The 22162-nt window shown below is 49.8% G+C and overlaps 2 protein-coding genes, 1 long non-coding RNA gene and 1 other non-coding gene across 5 annotated transcripts; all 4 read left to right on the top strand.

Annotated features, from left to right (window-relative positions):
- Positions 1-4801: 4801 nt before the first annotated feature.
- Positions 4802-6621, top strand: LOC117859867 (uncharacterized). 2 transcript variants are annotated; one of them, XM_034743048.2, is made up of 5 exons: positions 4807-5041; positions 5142-5238; positions 5398-5465; positions 5582-5725; positions 6135-6621. In XM_034743048.2, exons 1-5 carry the CDS (start codon positions 4931-4933, stop codon positions 6180-6182), a joined length of 468 nt encoding a protein of 155 aa, XP_034598939.1. In that variant the 5' UTR covers positions 4807-4930; the 3' UTR covers positions 6183-6621. The 2 variants fall into 2 exon arrangements, with proteins under 2 accessions (XP_072150718.1, XP_034598939.1); XM_072294617.1 differs by having other exon boundaries at positions 4802-5204.
- Positions 6622-10011: 3390 nt separating this feature from the next.
- LOC117860326 (uncharacterized) lies at positions 10012-11083 on the top strand. The gene is made up of 2 exons (XR_004641452.2): positions 10012-10177; positions 10272-11083. It is a non-coding gene; the product is annotated as an uncharacterized lncRNA (long non-coding RNA).
- A 7661-nt stretch (positions 11084-18744) lies between these two features.
- LOC117862179 (dormancy-associated protein homolog 4) lies at positions 18745-20358 on the top strand. Its single transcript, XM_034745706.2, has 3 exons — positions 18745-19208; positions 19675-19780; positions 19902-20358. Exons 1-3 carry the CDS (start codon positions 18932-18934, stop codon positions 19927-19929), a joined length of 411 nt encoding a protein of 136 aa, XP_034601597.1. The 5' UTR covers positions 18745-18931; the 3' UTR covers positions 19930-20358.
- An 887-nt stretch (positions 20359-21245) lies between these two features.
- TRNAA-CGC (transfer RNA alanine (anticodon CGC)) lies at positions 21246-21318 on the top strand. Its single transcript has one exon. It is a non-coding gene; the product is annotated as a tRNA-Ala (tRNA).
- The last annotated feature ends 844 nt before the right edge of the window (positions 21319-22162 follow it).

The following is a 22162-nucleotide window of genomic DNA, read 5'->3' on the forward strand; positions in this document are numbered from 1 at the left end:
AAAACACGGTCCCTTTCCGGCGCCCCCTTGGTCGTGTTCTTGCCATGCCATGGAGATTGGGGATGGAGAGGAGAGAAAGCGTCGCTACCATATCCGCGGCCGAACAGCTGTGCGCCAAACCCAAAAACAAACACCATCTGCCATCGACAGCGACAGGCGTTTCGTTCAGACTTTCATTCAGTTGGCAAATACGAGGGCGCACGTCTGGACGGCATGGGCCATGGGGGCCAGCCCATCCCCTAATCAACACCAGGGCGGCCATCTGACCATCTCATCCTATCTAGCATAACGCTGTAGCTTATTTCTCACCTTGGCAGATTAACCAACAAACCCTTGCCAAACGGCAGTGTTCAGAACCAGAGGATGAACTGAATCCAACAACTAACCATCGTCTCCAAAAAGCTGATTCTGCACGGTCATCAGCGGTTGAGCGCTACGACTACGACCATTTGGCGGCCAAGATGGTAGTCAGCTCTGGGGCGCCAAGCAAAAGCTGGTGGCCCTGCTTGGGCCAGCGGGTGTGGAAGAGAGGAGCTGAGCAGGCGTCGACAGTGCTTGGCTCTGGCTGCAAGCTCGCTCGCGGGTTGTTGCCACTTGCAGCGGAGCGTGTGTGCGTGCAAGCTCATTTGGATGCTTGCTTGCCACCACCTTTATTCGTCGCCATTAGTCTACACGACTGCTGCCCCCCCCCCCCCCCCCCCCCCCCCCCCCCCCTTTCTCATCGTCCATTGCCAACTGTTGCTGCCGGTTAAAGCATGGTTAGACTGAACCGGTGTTCAGTTCTTAACTTTGAGCACAGGTATAGAGTCTGCTGGTACTGAGGCTGGCTGGCAACAGAGCGTGAGAGGGAGGAGATTGACGAGACGAGACGAGAATATCTTTGGCAATTTGGCTTCAGCTTAGTCTAGCTGCTCGATGAGGTTAGTTGGCTGCTGCCGGCTGGTAGCAGGTCGGCTGTCTGCTGCCTAATCCAACCTACCAAGGCCTGGTCTTTGGTCTTCCAGAGCCATGCGAATGCTAGCTGAACATGTACTGACAAACAAAGCCATGCATGCAGTGTTTAACTGTAGTATACAATCTTGCACCGAGCTAATCCTTCAGTCCGAAATCCATGCTAATGGAGGGGCCAGAACAGTGACCGTGCGGTTTCGCTACCTCTGCAATCTTTGATGAATTTCGGTTTGAATTTGAATTTTGAAACCCGTATTAGAATTGACAACAACAGCATCGTCGTCCCTCAATCAACGGAAGGAATTGTGGCGCTCTACTCTAATTTGGAGGCCGGTTTTATGCTTTACCCGTGGCCTAATCAATAGTAGGGCCGCCACCTGTCAGCGATGAAACAACAAAACAAAAGCACTCTATTAAATCGATTCTTTCTTCTTTTGAGTACACACGCATACTCCCCTTTTTGGAGCTCTCCGTGCGAGCAACGGGAACCTTAAATTCGATGTAGTACAACCAGTGTAATCAGCACTTGTGATCACGATCATGCGAAGGTAGCTGCTAATCAAGTATGTTAATTGGGATCAGAGTACTGACTGAACCTGCTTCGTCGGTCCGAAACTCCCAACCCAAGTGGATTTGCACTTTTCAAGTGCATGTTGTTAACCCTTTTTCTAACAGAAAGTTACCAAGTATGTACGGTACGTTCGTCAGATACAGAAAGTATAGTTCATTGTTCTTCCCGGGAAAAATGGCGAAACTACATTTTGCTCCAAGAGTTGCTCCAGTTCAGGGTGCGCTTTGAGTTTGAGCGAAGGAGTTTTTACAGTGAACAGTGCTACGAGTTCAATGAAATTTGCATGTTCAGATGATCGAGCTAAAGCATCTAGCTAGCTAGGTAGGACTAGGAGCATAGGGCATTGACCTGCCTGCCGGCCGGTTGCACCGTTGGTTTCCGGAACCATGGTGCGGATCCAATGGGCCTGACACTTCATCTGCACTTGTAGTTCTAGTGTTCTACAGTAAACAAGTTTATCTGCAGCACTTGAACCAGTGGGCGCCATCGATCGGGTTCCATTCCTCGTGTCCTGACCGGGAAGCGACAACACGACGACGAGACCACAGAATGGCGTCGGGCCCGCCCTAACTGCTGAAAGCCGGCGATGCATGGGCTCGCTCTACCCCTGATGCTTTCCTGTTCCTGCAGTGCGATGATAGCAGGCCGCGTACGGCAGAATTCGCGCGACAGCTGGCGTGATGATCTCGTCGGCCACAACTTGGACGAACGACGATAAAACTCCTGTTCACAATGATACGGGGTTGTTCATACGTCCGTGCCTTCTTCTCCCCACACCCTCTCCGGTGCTTAAAGCGGATTGGCTCTACATGGTTTTCGATGACGCAATGAAATATTCGGGCCTCTGCCCTCTCCATCCAAGAACTAATATATATAGCCGTTCTTTATTACAGTAGTTTTTGCACCTGTAATAAGAGCATCAAAATGTCCCAATCCGAAGTTGTCACTTCTAATGAATTGGTTCGTGTCGATGTCTCAATCTGATCAACTAAATTTATAAGTTGTGATGAGTTGAGTTGTGTGTTGTGTTGTGCGGCACGTGTTGAGGTTTCAATCCAACCGATCGGTATCGTTAGTTATACTACCTAATCTAGCATCCTTTTTTAATATAATCTGCGGCTCTTCTGCCTGGCTCATTTCAAAGCGAGCATCAAAATGGTTCTTAAAAAACCTAAATGCTTGATAATAGAAAACTTCACCCTACGACCTTTATCCATAGCATAAAGAAACCTTCTATGGTGTCCTCCGGCCTTCCAGGTCGCGACGTGCAATGCAACCAAACACTTCGCCTTGTCCTCCAACGATTCTTTTTTAGGGATTGTCCAACGAATGTTAATATGCTGTTTTTTTTTTCTCCTAGCTGCTTCGCACAGTCCAGTGTGGTGTGGACGGTATTCTTCGAGCCCACATCAGGTCTTTCGGCCTTTCGGCTGAACCTGCCTGACTGAGTTAGTCGCCCGGCCTGTACCAGCCATCCCTCAACAGGCCCAGTCTATGGCCCATTGATCCAGCAATTTCCGAGCGGCCCACATTACATTGTTATGGCAGAGCTCCATAAGAATCCAGCCCATTAGAAGCCTAAATGATGTCCATGAAGCCCGTGTACGGCTAAATGATCAGTCCAGGTTTGGACATCACAAGCAACCATAAAGCCATTAACACTCGAGTGATGGCTAGTGATTCCGATACTAGCTCCCCCTGCATTATTGGAGGGCATGGCAGACTGACGTGACCAAGGAATATATGATCTTAGGCCATATATGCTGTCCTAGGTCCACCATATTGTATTTCGACCGCAGTTGTATTGTTTGCTCGTGGTTGCAAGCTGCAACCGCGTGAAAGAACAAAACGAAGCACCTTCGAGAGTGGTTCTATGTTACATACTAATGGAAAGCTAAATCGGGGGATTCTATTTCTTTAACAGATTATTGTTTAACAGATTATTGGTGCACTCTTGCCGCCACTTACAATACTAAACATAGTTTCTTTTTTTCTCATGCTCCACTCCTATTTTTTTTCGAATCACACAGTACAGACGAAAAGGCTCACATACACGCAAGCACGCTCGCCACTACGAATATATGTACGCGACCCTACCCTTATGATTATGAGCACTTTCGAGAGATTGAGCCGGCAAATTCTCGAGATTGATGAAGTTACCATTAGCGCCTCAATGTCGACGAGTATGTCATCTACCGTTGAAAAAATAGTGCCGATTAAATCGTGGAATAAATTCAGAAAAATGCAAACACCCCGTGCTGAATCTGCGTATTCCAATATCAACATCTGCCGGTGCAGTCTATTGAAGACATTCGTAGGGGATTAGGGTACCTGCATTTGTTTATATAGGTGAGTACTTGTGCATGAGTATATTTGTACGAGCGTCTATAGTTATACTACGCTAGAAAAAGATTGAATGGGTATATATTTTCTAGAATTGCCACAGATGAAATCCACCAGCATGATCATGATACGCCATTTTATCCCACACATCAACAACACGAGGATCCACATGTCATCTAGACAAAAAGGGTGGTAAACTATTGGAATACCAACTTTAATCAGTGGCGGAATCTGACAGCCCCCAATCTATCGGAGGTGATGCGTGCACCTGCAGCGCAAAAGGGTCGGTTAGAAGAACAGGCAGCAGGCGTGCCTCCAGAACATTACTAGGCCGGGGTTAGGCGGGCGTATGGGTTGTGCGCACGGGGCAATGCCCTGAGCCTCGAAGCGCTGGAGATCCATTGAACTTCACCGCGTCGGTTCCGGCAGGCATCTCCCGGAGACGAGTACTGTACGCTGCACCGTTCACCCCCACACCGTACCCTACTGTACTGGGGGTTGGCCCCTACCGTTCGCCAGGAGCCCAGGACGCCCGGCCGGGGCACGGCAGGGTCACTCCGTCCAGTCGCCTCGCCTAGACCCTCTGGCTCATCATCTTCTGTCAGCCAGCAGGCGAACGGACCCGCTGCACTGAACCAGTGGCCCAGTGATGAGTGAGTGAGCGGGTAGCTAGTGACCTGGGCCTTTCTAGCCGGACGTGGACGCGACGGCGACACCACACGCTGCCGATGCTGACCGACGCCGCACGCCGTCGCGGTCCGCGCGCGCGGCGTAAAAAATATCGCGAGTGCGAGACCGCGAGGCGCAAGTTGCTCCTCTTGCGCTTGCTGGCGCTGGGCGGCTTCCGTCCCTCTCCCCGATTCCTGGTGCAGGTGCAGCGCACGAGCACGGTCTCGGGTGTGCCGGCGCCGCGGCTATAAGTAGCGCCGCGCAGAGCACTCCGCACCGCACACACGCACACACACAGAGGGAGAGAGAGAGAGCTCGCGGGTCGCGGCGAGTCGCGAACACAGACGATACGAGCCGGCTGGTGGCTAGATTGCCTCCTCGACCTCGTCCGTTGCGATGGCCGGCGGCGGCGGGGGCAAGAACGGCGTGAGCCTGTACGCGGTGCTGGGCGTGGCCAGCGACTGCTCCGACGCCGAGCTGCGCAGCGCCTACCGCAAGCTCGCCATGGTCCGTTCGTTGTTCTGGCTCCTCTGCTTCTCGCCCTGCTCTGTTTCTTGGGACCCTCGATCGGCCCCCTTGCTCACCCTGCGGCGCGGTTCTTGGTCAGAAATGGCACCCCGACAAGTGCGCCTGCGCGGGGAGCTCCGCCGGCGGCGCGGACGCGGCCAAGGTGAGGTTCCAGAAGATCCAGGGAGCCTACGCCGGTAAACCAGCCCGCTCCATTCTCCCTCCCTCCCTTCGTCGTTGAGCTGAGGCCTTTGCTGATGCTTGAACGTCGGATATTTTCTTTTTAAAAACTGATAGTAAAATAATAAAGAAAGGAAAAGTGATATGGTTTTTAACTAACTGAAAAAACTGAGCAGTTCTGTCGGACCCCAACAAGCGGATCCTGTACGACGTCGGAGCCTACGACAGCGACGGCGACGATGACGTACGCACATCTCCACTGCATTTGCCAGTATCGGCTGGACGGCTGCCCAGCCAGCCAATGCAAAGAGATATTTTTGGCCTTTGGCTGACCTTTGCTTTGCTTCCCGTCTCTCGCAGGGCGCCGGGGAGATCCTCGGAGATATTCTGGACGCCATGAGCCAGAACGGAGCGGAGAACGGCAAGGGGGAGAGCCTGGAGGACATGCAGCGGCAGTTCGAGGAGCTGTTCCTGCGGCCGTCGCCGTCGTCCTCCTTCCCGCCGGTGCGTGTCGCTGTTGGTCTCCAGCATCCCCTCACCATTTCCTTCCACCTCTTCTCCCCCGGACACTCCCGTGGCCGCCGTGGACATGGACTTTTCTGGCGCAGATGCTCCTGGCCCTCCTGGTCCAGGTGACGTGACCAGTTGGCTCCGGTCCGTGTCCGTCCGTCGACCTCGCGTCGCTTTCCAACAGACGGCCCCCTGTCGGGCGGCGGTGTCGTTTATGACTTGTCTTACGGCCTGCTTGCTAATCGCGAGAGCCACACAATCGTGAGGCTCGAGGTCGACACGCTGCTTCACTGATCTCCGTCAACGTCAATAGTTTGTTGATCAGGGGTGTTTTTATTGCGATCGGTCGCTACCACGACCAGATGAGTTTAACCCTGCGTGCGTGCTGTTGTGTTGCCTGCAGGACGACGCTGGGAAGTCGGCGTCCAAGAGAAGGGCTGCACGGAAGTAGGGTGAGGAGCATGATGCATAGTACGTACGTCCACTCGAGATGGTTTAATTATTGCACACGTTCCGTGAGTGGTGTTGGAAGGAGCCGCGCGCCGCAAAAGGATAATCTACTACTACTATGACGTACTGATCGAGACACGAACAGCGACCTGTGTGATGGGATGAGGAGGCTGGCAAGTCCTGTGACCCAGGATAACACCGGCGGCCCTCCTGCCCTGCGCATTGTGGATTTCTGATGCATGCATGCATGCATGCTCCGATTTTGCTGCTACAGATTGGTGGCCTGATTGGTTGGTATCATTAGAATTGAGATTGTACTGTATGCACGCACGATACCTTCTCGAATTAACGAGACGCCGTTGTTGGCAATCTTCCGAGTGCTTGCTACCTGTAACATAACCACTGTCCACTGCAAAGCTCGTCGCAGAGGTTTTTTCTCACCTTGTCACCGGAAAAAAAAAAAGAAACAAATGTGCTAAACGCATTGCTCCTATAATAAACGTCTACTAAAAATACTATGTTTAGCATTTGTGGTAATGGGCCACGGATGTGCGTGAGAGACTGAGTGAGAGCGACCGATGCACGGTGACCGTGCGAAGCAAGCGGCGGCCGGCTGTCGGCGCCGGACGCTCCCTTTTCAACGGGCTCCCGCCGGCAACTTGGCCGATGGACCGGGTCCAGTTCAGGTTCGGGAGGAAAGCGCGCCGCCGCCGCGTCGTCCGACGCCTCTCGGCCGGAGCCAGGGACCCCTCGTCGGGTTGGTCCACAGTGCACACGAGCCAGGTGACTGATCGACCGGCCTGCGGCTGGGCAAGAACCATCCACGCCACAGTACGTGCTCCTCTTGCCGGCATCTCGCGGCACAACTTGTAGGCGGCTAGGTTGGTCCCAATACATAATAAATTAACTCATCCACCCATCCAGTCCTGCTAATTTTATTGTCAAACCCAACCCAACCCGCATATAACCTATAGGTTTGATATATGAACCTATGAGTTTATATAAACCTCGCGTTCACATCTTAAAATTTTAGAGAAATTGACTGAAATTTGTTGCAGATGAATCAGTTTGACAGTCCGCTACTTTGTGCAAGGTAGTGCGGCTGGACTTATATATAGACCCCACGTCAGGAGCCGGACCCTAAAACTAAAACCTCGCGTTCACATTTTAAAATTTTAGAGAAATTGATCAAAATTTGCTGGAGGTGAATCAGTTTGACTGTCCGCTTCTTTGTGCAAGATAGTGCGGCTGGACTTATATGTAGGCCCCGCATCAAGAGCTGGACCCTAAAACTAAAACCTCGCATTCACACCTTAAAATTTTAGAGAAATTGATCAAAATTTGCTGGAAATGAATCAGTTTGACAGTCCGCTACTTTGTGCAAAGTACTGTAACTAAATCCACATATGGATCCGACGTCAAGAACCGAAACTTAAACTTAACCTATGAGTTAAACCCATACGAACTCAAACAAAAAAAAGGCATGTTTGGATGCAGGCTGCTAAAGTTCCGCACCTGTCACATTGGATGTTTGATACTAATTAAGAGTATTAAACATAGTCTAATTATAAAACTAATTGTACAGATAGAGTCTAATTCGCGAGACAAATCTATTAAGCCTAATTAGTCCATGATTTGATAATGTGGTGCTACAATAACCATTTGCTAATGATGGATTAATTAGGATTAATAGATCCGTCTCGTAAATTAGCCTCCATTTGTGCAATTAGTTTTGTAATTAGCTCATATTTAATCCTCCTAATTAGCATCCGAACATCCGATGTGACCCTGCTAAAGTTTAGCACCTTGTATCCAAGCACCCCCAAAGAATCACTCCAACCCACTCCAACTCGTATTTACGATATACCCAACCTGTCCCAACCCATTACAATTTAACCCATTCAAACACATCCCAAGTCACCCGCCCCATTAGGAGGCCTACAGGCGGCCGACCGTCCTAATCCGAGGCGACGGCGACGGGGAACCAGGCAAAAAAAGGCTATCGAGAACTAGTGGCACAACTTGGGGGATTATTTCTCGAAGTTATTATCCCGTAGATGAACCGATCTTGGTCAAGTGTGCGTGCGGCGGATCTGCTGCTTGCACTCAACAGCGACGGCACCACCAGCAGGTGACTGGCGGGGAGAAGGAAAGGGTAGAAGAACGATTCCTTTTCGGCAAGTTGGGGGCGCCAGTTGGAGGGAGCCACTTCGGGAAAGGTCCGGCCGACTGGTATGTCCAAGTGGATTGGATGTGGTCTGACATGCGGATGCCGGCGGTACTAGATTTTAGGATCCAGCCGCTTTTGTGGATGCCAGCAGGTGAAGTGGCTGCCACTGTGCGGCTCACCTGTGGATGATCAACAGGACAACAGTGCAACACTACATGACATGGACAAGGAATCATACGAAAAAGGTTATGATAATGTGTGCTAACAAGTAGCAGGAGTACAATTGTACAGTCAATGTCGTCGATAGAGAAAAAGAATAGAAACTACGATCGATGTCGCAGACTCGCATTATTAACGTACAGGTGCGATCGTTTCATTTCGTACGATTTGTTTTATGGTTAGTTTTTTTTATATTATATAAGTTTTAGGGTTGTATCTCGCATGGATGGAAAATAAAAGGATGGGGCTCAACTTCAGGGTGCCTTTGGTTGGACTTTCCAATCTATTTTTACTTTTGCAAAAATCAAAAGCCAACCAAAAAGCTTAAAGGCTACAGGTGCTTTAGGTCAAAAGCTGCTTTTGCTCTAGTACAAAATCAAAAGCACCTTCCCCCGCTTTCAGCTGCTTTGGAGGCAAAAAAAATTACCCAGCTGCCACTAATTATGAAGATACCAATTCGTTCCCCATTCTATTTCTCCTACTCCCGCAGCGCACTCGTCCGCCTCCTCCCGCCGTCTCCGGATGCCCGCCGCTCGCTCGCTGCCCCAGCTGGCTCGTTGTTGCTCGTCCGCTCTACCATCTTCCATCGCCAGTGAGGTCCCCAAGTTCGCCCGCGATTCACCGGCAAAGCTGCTCGGCAGGATCCCCACTCTTCTCTCGATTCGCCTTGCCTGCCGGTGGCCAATTCTTTGGCTCGACAAATCCGGCGGTAGTCGAGAGCGCGCAAACGCCAGGAGGCAGTGGTCCTGGATGTCGCAGGGAGTGAGAATGAAGACGCACTCGACCTTGGGCGACAGCCGCCTGGGCAAGCAGCGGCGCGCGGGGGGGGGGAGGGAGGGCGAGGAGCTCGGTGCGCAAGTGGTTGTGAGGGAGAGGCCATGGCACGATGAGCGGCGCGCGGATAGGGCCAAAGCGGCGGCGCGCGGATGGGGCCACGACGCGCGAGCGAACCTGCGGCGTGGGCCAGCGACACTGCTGAGCGGTGGTGCTTGAGCGGATCTGTGCCGTGCAGGCGTGGCTATGGCACTGCTAGAGCTCCGCTGTGGGGTGGACTGCCCAGCGGGAGGAAGAATAAGGGGTTGATGAGTGGGACCCGCTCGTTAGTGAGAGAGGGAGAGAGTTGAGTGGCGTGGACTGTGGATGACATTTAGAGTCCACTTGACAGTTTATTCAAAAGCCACAGTTGCTCTAACCAAACAGCTTTCTGCTTTTTCCACAGTTGCTTTCTGACAGCTGTTTTTTTACAACACACAGTTCACAGCATCTTTTCCTAAAACTATAGCCCAACAAACACACCCTCAATGTATAAATCTAAGGTGGGCCGTGACAGGGGTCTGCGTGGACAAATCTGATCCATTTTGTAAGTTCGGTAGGCCTGCCTGGGCCTCTGGCCCCTGTAAAAGTATTCTACGTAGACCCGTCCACGATCAGAAAGGCCCAACCAACTTTGCTCGCTTGTTATTGCGCTTCGTCTTCCGTCTTCCGCTCCGTCTCGCCGCCGCCGCGCACCCCAACCAAAACCTACCCCCACCGGCGCGCAATCCGCTCGCCGGAGCCGATGGGGGCACCCAATCCGCGCAAGCTCGCCGTTCCACAGGTCTCCTCCGGTAAGCATGCTGCGCACTCGGCAGATCCTCTCTCCATTCATGCTCCCCTCACTGACGGATCTGGGACCCCCTCCCCTTCCGTACTCTTTTGCAGATTGACCGCTTCCCGTCTCCACGGCAATGGCGGGGTGCGCCAAGAAGAAGAGGGTGGCGAGGGGCTCCAAGAACAAGAACAAGAAGAAGGGCGGGGCGCGGGACGTGGTGGCCGACCTCACCGAAGACGTCCTCGTCGACATTCTCTCGCGCGTGCCCGTAAAATCGCTCTGCCTCGGCAAATCGGCGTGTAGGCGCTGGCGTGACCTCATCTCCCACCCCGAACACCGAACACCGCAAGAAGCTGCCCCAGACCCTTGCCGGCTTCTTCTACGGGAGCTGCGACAGAAACCGATTCCCGAAATCGGCTCGCTATTTCATTAGCGTCTCAGGAGCAGGCGACCCTCTGATCGACCCCGCCCTTTCGTTCCTACCCGAATATAAGAGCATTGACTTCGTGGACAGCTGCAACGGACTCCTCCTTTGCCGTGGCTGGAAACCCACTAATCCTGTGATACTGGATTACCTCGTGTGCAATCCCGCCACTGAGAAATGGGTGGTCGTTCCCGACTCTGGCTGGTGTAGCAAAGCTACATTTTATGAGCCAAGGATCGCTCGCTTGGGGTTTGACCCAGCTGTCTCCACACACTTCCATGTGTTTGAGTTCATACCAGATCATGTTTGGCATATGGATGATCGAGAGATGGACGTGAATGATTTTTACAGAATGACATACGAGAACGATTTTGATGGAAGGATACAAGTAGTGGCCACCTACTACTCCAAAACTGGAGTTTGGAGTTTCAACGAGGACCATTTCAAATGGGGTGGTCAATTTGCGATTCCCATGGATTCAAAAGGTGTCTTTTTCAATGGGGTTCTGCATCTGACTACTTTTTATGGCATGGTATTAGCCATTGACGTGGAGGGAAATATTTTGAGAGGCATCCCTGTTCCTATGCCAGGAGAAATGTTTACCGGAGCGTTTGCTTTCCTTACTCGGTCCTGTATCGCCTTGCTGAGCGAGGCTACCGAGCAAGCGCTCCCGCTTGGTTCCCTTGCCTGAGTGTCTTGGGGTTTGTGCGAGCAAGATTTAGCTCGCTCCTGTGGGAGAGCTGGGATGTTTGGATATGAGGTGTTAAACTTTAACAGTGTTATATCGGTGTTCGGATGCTAATTAGGAGAACTAAATATGAGCTAATTATAAAACTAATTGCAGAACCCAATGCTAATTCGCGAGACGAATCTATTAAGCCTAATTAATCCATCATTAGCAAATGGTTACTGTAGTACCACATTGTCAAATTATGGACTAATTAGGCTTAATAGATTCGTCTCGCGAATTACACTCCATCTGTGTAATTAGTTTTGTAATTAGCCTATGTTTAATACTCCTAATTAGCATCCAAATATCCGATATGACGGGTGTTAAACTTTAACACCTTGTTGCCAAACAGGCCCTAAATCGGCTCGCCCGCCCCGACAAGCTCCTCGTTGCTCGCGCCGCCAAGGCGAGGCAAAGCAAGGCGAGCAGGCAACGGAAGCAAACACGCCCTGTTTACCTATCTCAGGGACACTTGTATTTTGCAGTAAGATATGTATCTGATGAATCCGATGACTATGGATTATCAGTCTGGGTTCTTGAGGACTACAATAGTGAAAATTGGTCTTTGAAGCACAATGTCAACCCTCTGGATCTGTTTGGAGCATATTACTATTCAAAGTTTGGAGATTATTTCAGAGTTATATCAATCCATCCAGAACACAATGTGATTTTCATGGTTTGCGGACAGACAAAACACTAATGTCTTATGAAATGGATCACATGAGGCTCCATTTTGTAAGTCGACTTGGAAGCCATTGCTCGACTCCTTATATTCCATATGTTCCCTTTTTCTCAGGGTCATTGGCAGACGAGCACTAAAAGTCTGACTTGCCAAGTATAGCTCCATGATTGTTGGACTTATCCGATGATACTGGAGTTAGTATGTGAGCAGCGGTGGCTTGGGTAGAACTTTATGAAGTTGTGACAGTGTTCCATGGTGCTTTCGTGCACACGTGTAGCCATGTGCCCGACTTTATGGGGCCAGCTAGTGCAGTTCACTGAGGAAGTATATGTTTTGTGTATGCTGTGTAAGCAGCATATGCAGTTGAAAATGGCATCATCCTTAAGTACTTCGAGTTGATATTATGATCTTTCTGTTGAACCATAATCAGTGCCTTTAACATCCAGGTTCCATTCTTATTTCGCGTTGATGTCCCGTAAGTAATCCGTGTTGCAACTTGTGGACTCAAACTTTGTGTATTGATCCTGTTTTCACAAATGGACAAGTCTAGTTCTGACTTCTGAGGGGCATACGGATCTCTGCTAGCTTTTGTTTATTTGCTCTTGTCAATAAAGAAATGATCTATTAGAATGTACTTGTTGCCCCCGGGGGTTCCATTTGCATCATCCGCGAAAGAAACGTCGTCAGCGGATGAAGGAAACGTACAGCCGCCAGCGTGAGCTGCTGGGTTCAGTCAGATCAGAGACTTGAGAGCGAGCTCCGAGTCGAACTGATCGAGAGGATTCCGAACTGCCAACCGTGGCCAATCAATCCCACGGAAAGCCAAAAGGAAAAGAAGAAAACTGTCGCTTTCATCCTGTACTGTCGTGCACACGGATACTGGGCCTGCTTGGTTACCAGCCATCGCCTGCCACACCACGCCGCCGCGCCAAACTTGTGGCGGCAGAATTCGGCGCCACAGCTTGTGGCGAGAATACAACTTGTTTTGGTTCTCGTGTGTGGCTGCCAGTGTTTACGCGGTCTTTGGTTCCACGGAGACCGCGGACTAAAGTTCGGTACTTGTCATATTAAATGACTAAAGTTTAATACTTATCAATATGTTTAGATATTAATTAGGAGTATTAAATATAGACTAATTACAAAGCTAATTGCACAAATGGAGGTTAATTCGCGAGATGAATCTATTAAGCCTAATTATTAATTAGTCCATGATTGATAATGTAATGTCGCAATAACTATGTGCTAATTATAAATTACTTAGGTTTAATAGATTCGTCTCGCGAATTAGCCTCCGTCTGTGCAATTGGTTTTATAATTAGCTTATGTTTAGTTCTAATTAATATCTAAATATTCAATATGACATGGACTAAACTTTAGTCCGTGAAATCAAACACCTCCTTAATCAAGTAACACCGGCCAGCTTTTTGCATGGCAGCCACATAACGTGCCCAGATTCCGTTACTCTCTTTTTTTTCTGCTATATCAGTGTCGCCCAGCTCCCTATCTGATCCGAACCCCGTGCCACGTGACGAGGCCGACCGTCCGGTACTGCCCACTTGCCCAGGGCAAATACAATGCCATTACCATACAAAGCGCCTGACAGGCACGTCGCCGATCGAAGCAGCACCAGCAGCGCAGCGGAAACGGCAGCCGCGCATCGTCGTCGTCGAGCGAGTGGACAGTGAGAAGGGGAGGAAACGCGAGGCGCTCGCCGGCCAGCCCGTCGCCGGCTCGGCAGCGACGTCGCGCCGCGGTGGCCGGCGACTGTTCTGATCGGCTCCGCCACTGGAACTGTGGGAGAGGAGGTTACGGTGTCAACGCGCGGACAGCCAGGTTTACGCTTGTGTCAAAGGCGAGATCGGAGATTGGCGATGGCGTGGATCTCCCTAATAAATGGAATCTGCCGCAGTGCTCTGCTTGTGGCTGGATGTGTTCAGTACCAAGTGACCTGGCCAAACGCGGCGAGCCTCCGACAACATAACAATCACATAAAGTCCGCTGACAGCCATCGTCAACTTTGTATCCACCACAAATTCGCTTGCTTCAAGACCAACCGGTACTTTTCTTAAAAGTATAAAGAGATTGAGCGACATTACCTTACTGCTAGACGTTGACCCTCGCCCTGCCATGACTGCTCGCCAATCACCATGATGAGCCTGAACCACACGTACAGTAAGAAGACAACTTTACTATGAACAATCTTACATGCACGGATGAAAACTAATACTACGCTACCATATGAATAGTCCCTGTGCTGAAGAGGATGAGCAAAATATGGGTCAGGTTTAGAGACATGATGATGGCTTGGATTTCAAATGATCTGGGGGAAAAAAAAAGAGAGAGATGAAAACCAATCCGAATTCTTGCCGTCCACTCTAACACGAAACCACACGGTCGTAGCCGATGTTGCTGTCGTGATCGACTAGCGTCCACGGCAGCACGGTCGTCGTTGATGGCTTCTTTCGTGTACCCTCAACTAGCGTCCACAACGACGGTAGCCATCAACCAGCTAGTTGAAAATGCACCCTGCTCAAACAAATTAAAGTCGTTGAAGATGCACCCTGCTCAAACAAATTAAAGTCGTAGATCGACGTCACCCCAGCTGGGCACGAGTCACGACCATGCTCTCCAGAACCATCTGATTCTTTCGTAGTATATCATCAACCGCATGCAGAATCATCTGATTCCAACGGCAATCGCAAAAGAAAAGAAACCCACATGAGCAAAATTAAACAAAAGCCAAAGCAATTTTTTGGATCCATTCCAATGTATTCATTCCTGATGCAAGCGAGCTACGAGCACACGATTTGATACATCAGCGCGCCAATAAAACTTGGAAAATGGATCGATCAGATCACCATCAGGCGTCGTCAGGTCCTAGTCGGCGAACCAGAAACGGCCAATCAGGCGAGCCATCTCGCTTCTAGCATGCGCAGCATGCCCTTTTTCTGGAACGAGATTCTCTGCCTTTGAGCCTATGCCATGTAGACCCAAATGCGATGGGGCGCGCATGTCAGTGGCTCAATGGTAGAGCCTCCTCCCTTTTTCTACCCAAAACCCTCACAATCATGGACCCAGTGCCCGGTTCTTCCCCCAACCCAACCACTTGTGGATCCTCTCGCGCCACAACCACCCCACTTATCGGCGGCGAAAGGCCGCCGCCGCGGCCATGAACAGTTGTGGCGCAGGTTTGAGCTGCTGATCATCTAAAGCTGAGCACACCGGTGACCGGTCCGTCGTCCGGCCAGATGCTAACTCGGCACTGCCCGGCCGGGACGCTGACACTGGCCATTGCTTTGCTTTGGAATACACCCAGCAAAGCTCAGCAGACCGGCGGCCCCAATAATTGAAGGTTAGGGGAGGTAGTAGGCCCCGCTGGTGCTCCCGACACCCATTTATTTTAACTGTGTTAGTCAAAGAAAAACAATGTGTATCGTCGTCGTTATTTTTTGTGACCGCAAACAAACTGCCAGTGGTGGGCCGTGGTTACGTTGACGCTGCAGGCTGCAGCGTTCCGTCACGTCTGTGATGGGGCATGATTAGGACGATACTTGTTACTACATGGTATCATATTACTACAAGGCAAAATATCCCGTGCAATCAGTGGCCAGGGCGCTCGTAGTGAGAGTGAAAGTGATGATGCTGTTCCTGTTCACTGGTTCGCGATGTGCCAGCAGGTTTCGAATCATCCCTGTCAGGTTTAAGGTTGAAGCTGCTTTGCCGTCGAAGTAGTCAAGGTGAGTTACAAGCAGCCAGAAGGGACGGACAGTACGACAGGCCACTGCACCGCTCGTTACCAGCTACGACGAACTACATGTACAGCATCTGTCAACGTACCGAGTATTCAAGAGGCTGATGATGTCGTAGCTGATCGATCCGTAGCCGTTCACTGTATACGCATGCTTGCTTATACATCTCTTTATCAGTGGTGCTTTATCAGTAATTCAGTATCAGCTCTGATTGATGCACCAAGTCACCCGGAGATCATTAGTATTTCCGATCAACTCTTTCTTTTTCTTTTTTTTGCGAGAGCAAGATGGGAAATGAACCTAATAATCAGATCGCCATGTGCATTTCAGGGCCCATCCTCGGCCACATGCTCAGGCTTGAGCATCTTGAGATCAAGCCCAACGCTAAAAGTATCCCTCCACGTAGACCCGATAAACTTGAGACTACTACCCTGCCAACGCTAGTCACATCTTCTTTTAAATCCGAGACCACCACCGGAGCTACCGCGTTGGGCCTGCTCTTAGGCCACGTACGCACTGTCCCACGCTTCCACCATCTCCATCGTGGAACATTGTGCTTCTGCTGCAGACAATTGAGACGCTGTTCTTCTTCTCCATGTTTTTTTCTTGAAAAGATGAGACGAGATCTTTAATTGCGCGCACGCCTCTTAAGGGGAAATCATTTTGGTAACATCAAGTTTAAGACAGTTTGGAAAAGCATCCTTTTTTTAATGTAATCCGAGCGATTTAGTATTGCTCCTATTTTTTGCTGGAGGTTTTCACGTTCCAGTTCTCATCTAATGAAGGAGAAACGAAAGCAAAGGTGTGATCGTGCAGGTTTCTGTGGTGGGTGATTCATGAAACTGGCGTCGTGAGTCGTGACGGGAAGCCCGGGCCCACTGCGTGGCGTGTTGCAGTCATCCTGAGAGGTACGGATCTTATCTGGTACGTGGACGCTGCCGCGTGGTGGGGCCCTGGATATGGTGCACCAGGGCCGGTCAAAACTCCCTCCGAGTCTCCCGCTCCGGTCCAAGCTCACGGGAAGGGAGCCCTGCCGTAAGCCCAGCTCGGCTCCGGCTGCCAAAGCCACCAACTGGACAACCCAGGGCTCTCCGATTGTGAAACCAGCGTCGACACATGAATATCAATTGTCTAATGCGATTTGTCCCGTCAACGTAAGATATGTAGCTCTCTTGTATATAAACAAAATGACCTGCGGGGGGATATTGTAACTATGTTCCTATGCTTTATAAAAAGAGTAGATCGTGCCATTTGTTCCAACAAGTTGACCATACATCAGATTGTCATAATATTCCATGACTATTTATATGTGCAAACAATTAAATCACTAAGGAAGTTTTGTTAGACCTCTCCTAATTGGAATTGGCCTAATGGAACTAATAAAACAGTTATTCAAAGAAACCATGGGAGTCAAGAAGCCGCTATTGGACGATGGTGGAAAGGATAAATTGTAGCACCAAGCGATTCACCGACCATCAGTCTGGAATTTCGCACCTAATCTCATCGATTTGGCATGGATAATGTGAGACCGTGAACAATAGAATTTGTGAGGGATAATGTGACAAAAAAATATCTAGGAGATTGAATTTAAGATATAAGCTGCCAAAGTCTAGATCAAGCTGGCAACCTTTATATTTATAGGCTCAATATTAAAACTAATTATTGTGCTTGGTATCAAAATAAACTTGAAATAGGAAGCAATTTGCACTAATATATTAGATGGTTGACCCAAAACAAATTGTAGATGGCTATTTGGACTATTGCTAGTTGGAGGCTAGCAAAACTTTTTTGTGTTGCTGCAAATTCATGTACCTATCACTTCCAAACTTAACTAACGATCCTGATAAATTGAACTTGTACTGCCGATGATCCTATAAATCTCCTTATCCTTCCTTGTCTTCCTCTCCTCCCACTATGGGGGTTGGGGGGGGGGGGGGGTTGAATGAATCAACAGTTAGGACAATATATATTTAGCCCTCCAGCTGGAGTTCCCTCTTAAAGTTAATAAATGATAAAAAAAAACATGTAGTGCCTGAAGGTTTATGCATAGTGATAAGCACAGAGGAGGTGAGTAAAAGAGCTCTCTTTTATTCATCCTCGTCTTCCCTCCTTCTACTCCTTTTCTCTCCAATGGATTGTTATTGTGTTCTGGACACGGAACATATAAGGAAAGTTGAACTTCTTTGCTTGGTTGTTACTTTAATACTACGTATTGGTCGTAGAGAAGCTCGTGGCATGGAATTGACCTTGGAATCTAAAATGCCCTCTTTACAATGAAGAACCATAGGAGAGCTTGCAATATGGAATTGGCATTGCAAGCCAATATGTCCTTTGAAATCAACAACCATAAATAACAATACAATTGTAGTTGTATGTCCATTGAACCTGTGGGAAATAAATTTAGCATTGATCAATGACAATCTTCCATTCCTAGATAAGGATTGATCACCGTGGAATTCCATTTTTACTCATCTCGCGATAAAGCAGAAGAAAACTATAGTTGAAATCAGGATGCACACATCATGAAACTTATGACCATCATCATCGTGGTAAGTATAAATACAATTTTTTTTTGGCAACAACCCACCCAGGTTCCCAAGACTGTCAAATAAAGTGGTCGAGCGGTTGTTATTCAGCAGGGTTTGTGCAAATATTTTTTAAAAGAACTAAAAAAGCATTTAGAGTATGCTAACTGCTAACTACAAAGATGTGGCAGTGTCTTTATTTATTTAATTATTTATTTTGCAATTTAAGCTAGAGAAGTGGAATATGCTTAAAAAAGGCCAGTGGATTAGGGTTTGATGGAATAGCGAAGAACGTCATCTGAAAAGGAAAAAAGTGAAGCCGGCTCAGCCGAGCCGTGCCTAACCGAGCCAAGCCGAGCCAGAACGAGAAGAGGTGAAAAGATGTGAGCGCAGCACCAGTTATCCCCTTATCCAAAATTACACCAACACCCCTAATATCTCGCCTGAATCCTCTCCCCCAACCCCATCTCTTCTCTATAAAATCCTCCCCAATCCACCCTCCCCGAGAGAGACCAGAGGAATCGTCATCCGCCACCAGGCTCAACTGCTCAAGGCACGGCACCCCCTCCTCATCTCTCTCATCGGCGAGCTAGGAGAAAACGCGCGCATACGTCCAACCACTTACGCAGGGCCAGCCAATCGCGTACGGTTCTGGTGGGAATGGGCCTCCTCGACCAGCTCTGGGACGAGACGGTGGCCGGCCCGCGCCCGGAGTCCGGCCTCGGCAGGCTCCGCAAGTACTCCTCCTTCTCCCCCTCCTCCTCGTCCTCCCTGGCCCCGGCAGCGGCGGCCGACGCGCCGCCGCCCGCAGTGACGCGCAGCATCACCATCGCCCGCCCGCCGTCGCTCTCCGTCGACCAGTCGCCGCGCGGCGAGTCCTACAGCTCCTCCGTGCCGTCCTCCCCGGCCAGCGCGCCGGACTCCCCGTTCGCCACAGGTTCGTATTATCAGCCTCGGTTTCTTGGTCGCCTCCCTCTTTCGGGGAAGTAAAAATATTTTCTTTTTTAGGATCGGTCCCTACAGTACTATGCATGCCACAATTGGGGATTGGATCTCCGATGAAATGGGAGGGGAAAACGAATGATTCTTTTTTTTTTGCCGTTTCATTGCACCTTCTTGAGCCTGATGCAGTCACAGATCTGATACTTGATAGTTGGTAAAAGTAAAACACTGCAAGAATTTGGTCATGCATAACACCCTGAAATTTCTGTGTTTTTTTTCCTAATCTACGTGTAACAAATTATTTGTGGAAAACCGGAAATTCATTGGGGACGAATAGGCTCAAAAATTTAAACTTGGCAGAGCACGGTTCATTCAGAAAAGCAATGAGAACTAGTGCATGCATCTGAATATCTGATTGATACCACGCCTGACCCTCTGACTTGGTGGTGTGTCTTGTGCAGCTACGACGCCCAAGGCTGATAGCTGGAGGAGGCTTCGCCGGAAACCCAAGGCATCCGAGGGGCCGGAGCCGGCCGTCGGGCGGAGGAGCCCCACCGTGTACGACTGGTGCGTTCGACGGCCTTCACTCTCACTTCAGTCTCTTGCACTACCATGATGCGTCATCACAACAATTCATCCATGGCCGGTTCTGAATTCTGACACACTTGTGGACCTGATGCTGTTGCAGGGTGGTGATCAGCTCGTTGGACCGGTGAACCAGCGCGAATCCTGCGGCGGCGGAATAAGCAACCGAGCAGAGGACGGACGTACAGAGGAAGCTAGCAGCTAGCGTGTGTGTGTGTGTTTGCCAGTTCGAGGCCGCGTCGTGCTTCTACATATGTTCTGTGTTCTTCTGAATCCGTGTCTGACAAGTCTGGGGTGGCATGTGTAGTGTAGTGTATCTAGAGTCCTGGTAGGATGATGATGATGATCAGTTCGTGGGAATCGGATTGGAAGTAGGCGGGCGGCGATGAAAGTCTCTAGTTTTGGCCTTGGCAAGACGTGTTGTTCAATTCTTCGATCTGTGGAAGAAGTCTGAAATGAGGATCTCGTGTACGCCCGCCTGCTTTATTTTCTGCCCTCCCCTGTAATTGCCTAGTACTGTGTTCAATGCAAAGCATATGGCTGATGGCTCTGCTTTCTTCTGCTCGTCTGAAAATCCTGCGTCCCAAAAACCTGGTGTTGATGACTCCGGCTGCATGAAGTTGCGTTTTCGGTCATTGATAACCTTGGGTTGACTGAATACTGAACACCAGTTAATGATACAAAATTATGTTTTCGTCAGTTGGTAGGTTGCACGGTGAGGTAGATTCTTCGGTTTGCAATCTGGAAACCTACGAGTCCTTGGTGACTTTGGATGGATTGGAGCCTGATCTCCGAAGCCAAGCCGGCAAGCCTGTCGATGCAGCTCTGCTGGTATCTCGTCGTTCTCCGTGATCCGAACCTTCTTCTAGCGAGAAAACAAACAAATCCGCCAAGATCCAACTGGATAGGATCCCTTTATTTTGTGCTACTTATTATTCAAGCGTAGCACACGTATGTCCCGGTCCCTCTCTCGTCATTCGCTTATCCGGACAACGATCTCATTAGGTGGCAGCGGATTGGAGTGTGGGAACATTCCATGTGAGGGCTTGGCGGCTCCTGCCGATCCTGGCCCTGCTGGACATGTTGGTGCCCGACCGATGGTGTTTCGTCCGTGGAACCCTTGTCCCCCCGGGGTCAGGAACATCTCTATCGTGACCCGGTGTACTCTCCTGTACGTGCGCGTACTGGCTTCTGGACCGGATCGATGGCGGCTCCTCGCTTGGATCCTGGGGCCGCGGGCGTGGCGACGTACCGGCGTGTCCGACTGTCCGTGCGTCAGTACGTGGTGTGGTCGCTGCCGCTGCGAGCTTATGGGCAACGCTGTCACATTGGAACTGCAGGATTACATCACGCAACTGCTGGCATCACATAGAGCCGGTTGCGTTGCGTGTTTGATTGTCGTGAGTGTACGCTTATAACTATGCTCAAGTTGCACGGAGCAACAACTGGGGACGTAGCTCATATGGTAGAGCGCTCGCTTCGCATGCGAGAGGCACGGGGTTCGATTCCCCGCGTCTCCATCTACATTCCGTTTGCCGTTTTGTTTAGCGGTTCCTGCTTCTCTCCTTCCTCCCTCGTTAAGTCGCTGTGCATTCAGAAGTTCAGAGTTCAGACGCCCTGCTCTGAGCCTGACTATCTGCTTCAGTATGACTGCATGACACAGACCCTCTTACATCGACAGCTTATCAGTTTTTGCTGTCTCGTGTCCATTTTGGCAATCAGAAGTTTGAGCTGTGAACACGTTTCTTTGATACTCAAAACCATCACTAACCTCCGTTTCCGTTTACTTGTCACTGCCTTTTACTATAGCAATTTTGACTGCTTATTTTTTCTCAGCAAAATGTCATAAACACTTAAAAACTTTCATATTATTAGATTTGTCATGAAATATACTATACAGCTATTGTCTACCTTCAAATATTTGTAGCAGTTTTCGAGAAAAAACACACCGTCAAATTTGCTACAGTAAACTGCATCCTCTTGGGCTTCGTATCTGAACGCGTGTTCAGAGAACTGTAAATAAGTATGTATTCCGTGTAATCTACTGTGTTACCTATGACACCGAGTCACCTGTCGTTATCAGAGGCTTCTCACCGGGCCGGCTCTCTGTTATAGGCCATTCCTTCCATTGTCATGGTTGCAGTCTCGCAGAGGTTCCTTCCACCTCTAGCCACGGGTGTAGAGTTTACCTGCTTCTGCTTGGCCGGTCACGGTACCTTGCGAATGCAAAAGCAAGCGCATTGCCATAGAAACGCACTGTTAGGTTGGCAATCCAAGCCTGGCCAATGCACCATGGCAGTGGCCTTGGGCTGTTTTCGTAGGTGAACACGAATCGTCGTGTTACACGATGAACCGTCACGGAGG

Source organism: Setaria viridis, chromosome 6 (assembly GCF_005286985.2).
Source record: "Setaria viridis chromosome 6, Setaria_viridis_v4.0, whole genome shotgun sequence".
Lineage (NCBI taxonomy): Eukaryota > Viridiplantae > Streptophyta > Magnoliopsida > Poales > Poaceae > Setaria > Setaria viridis.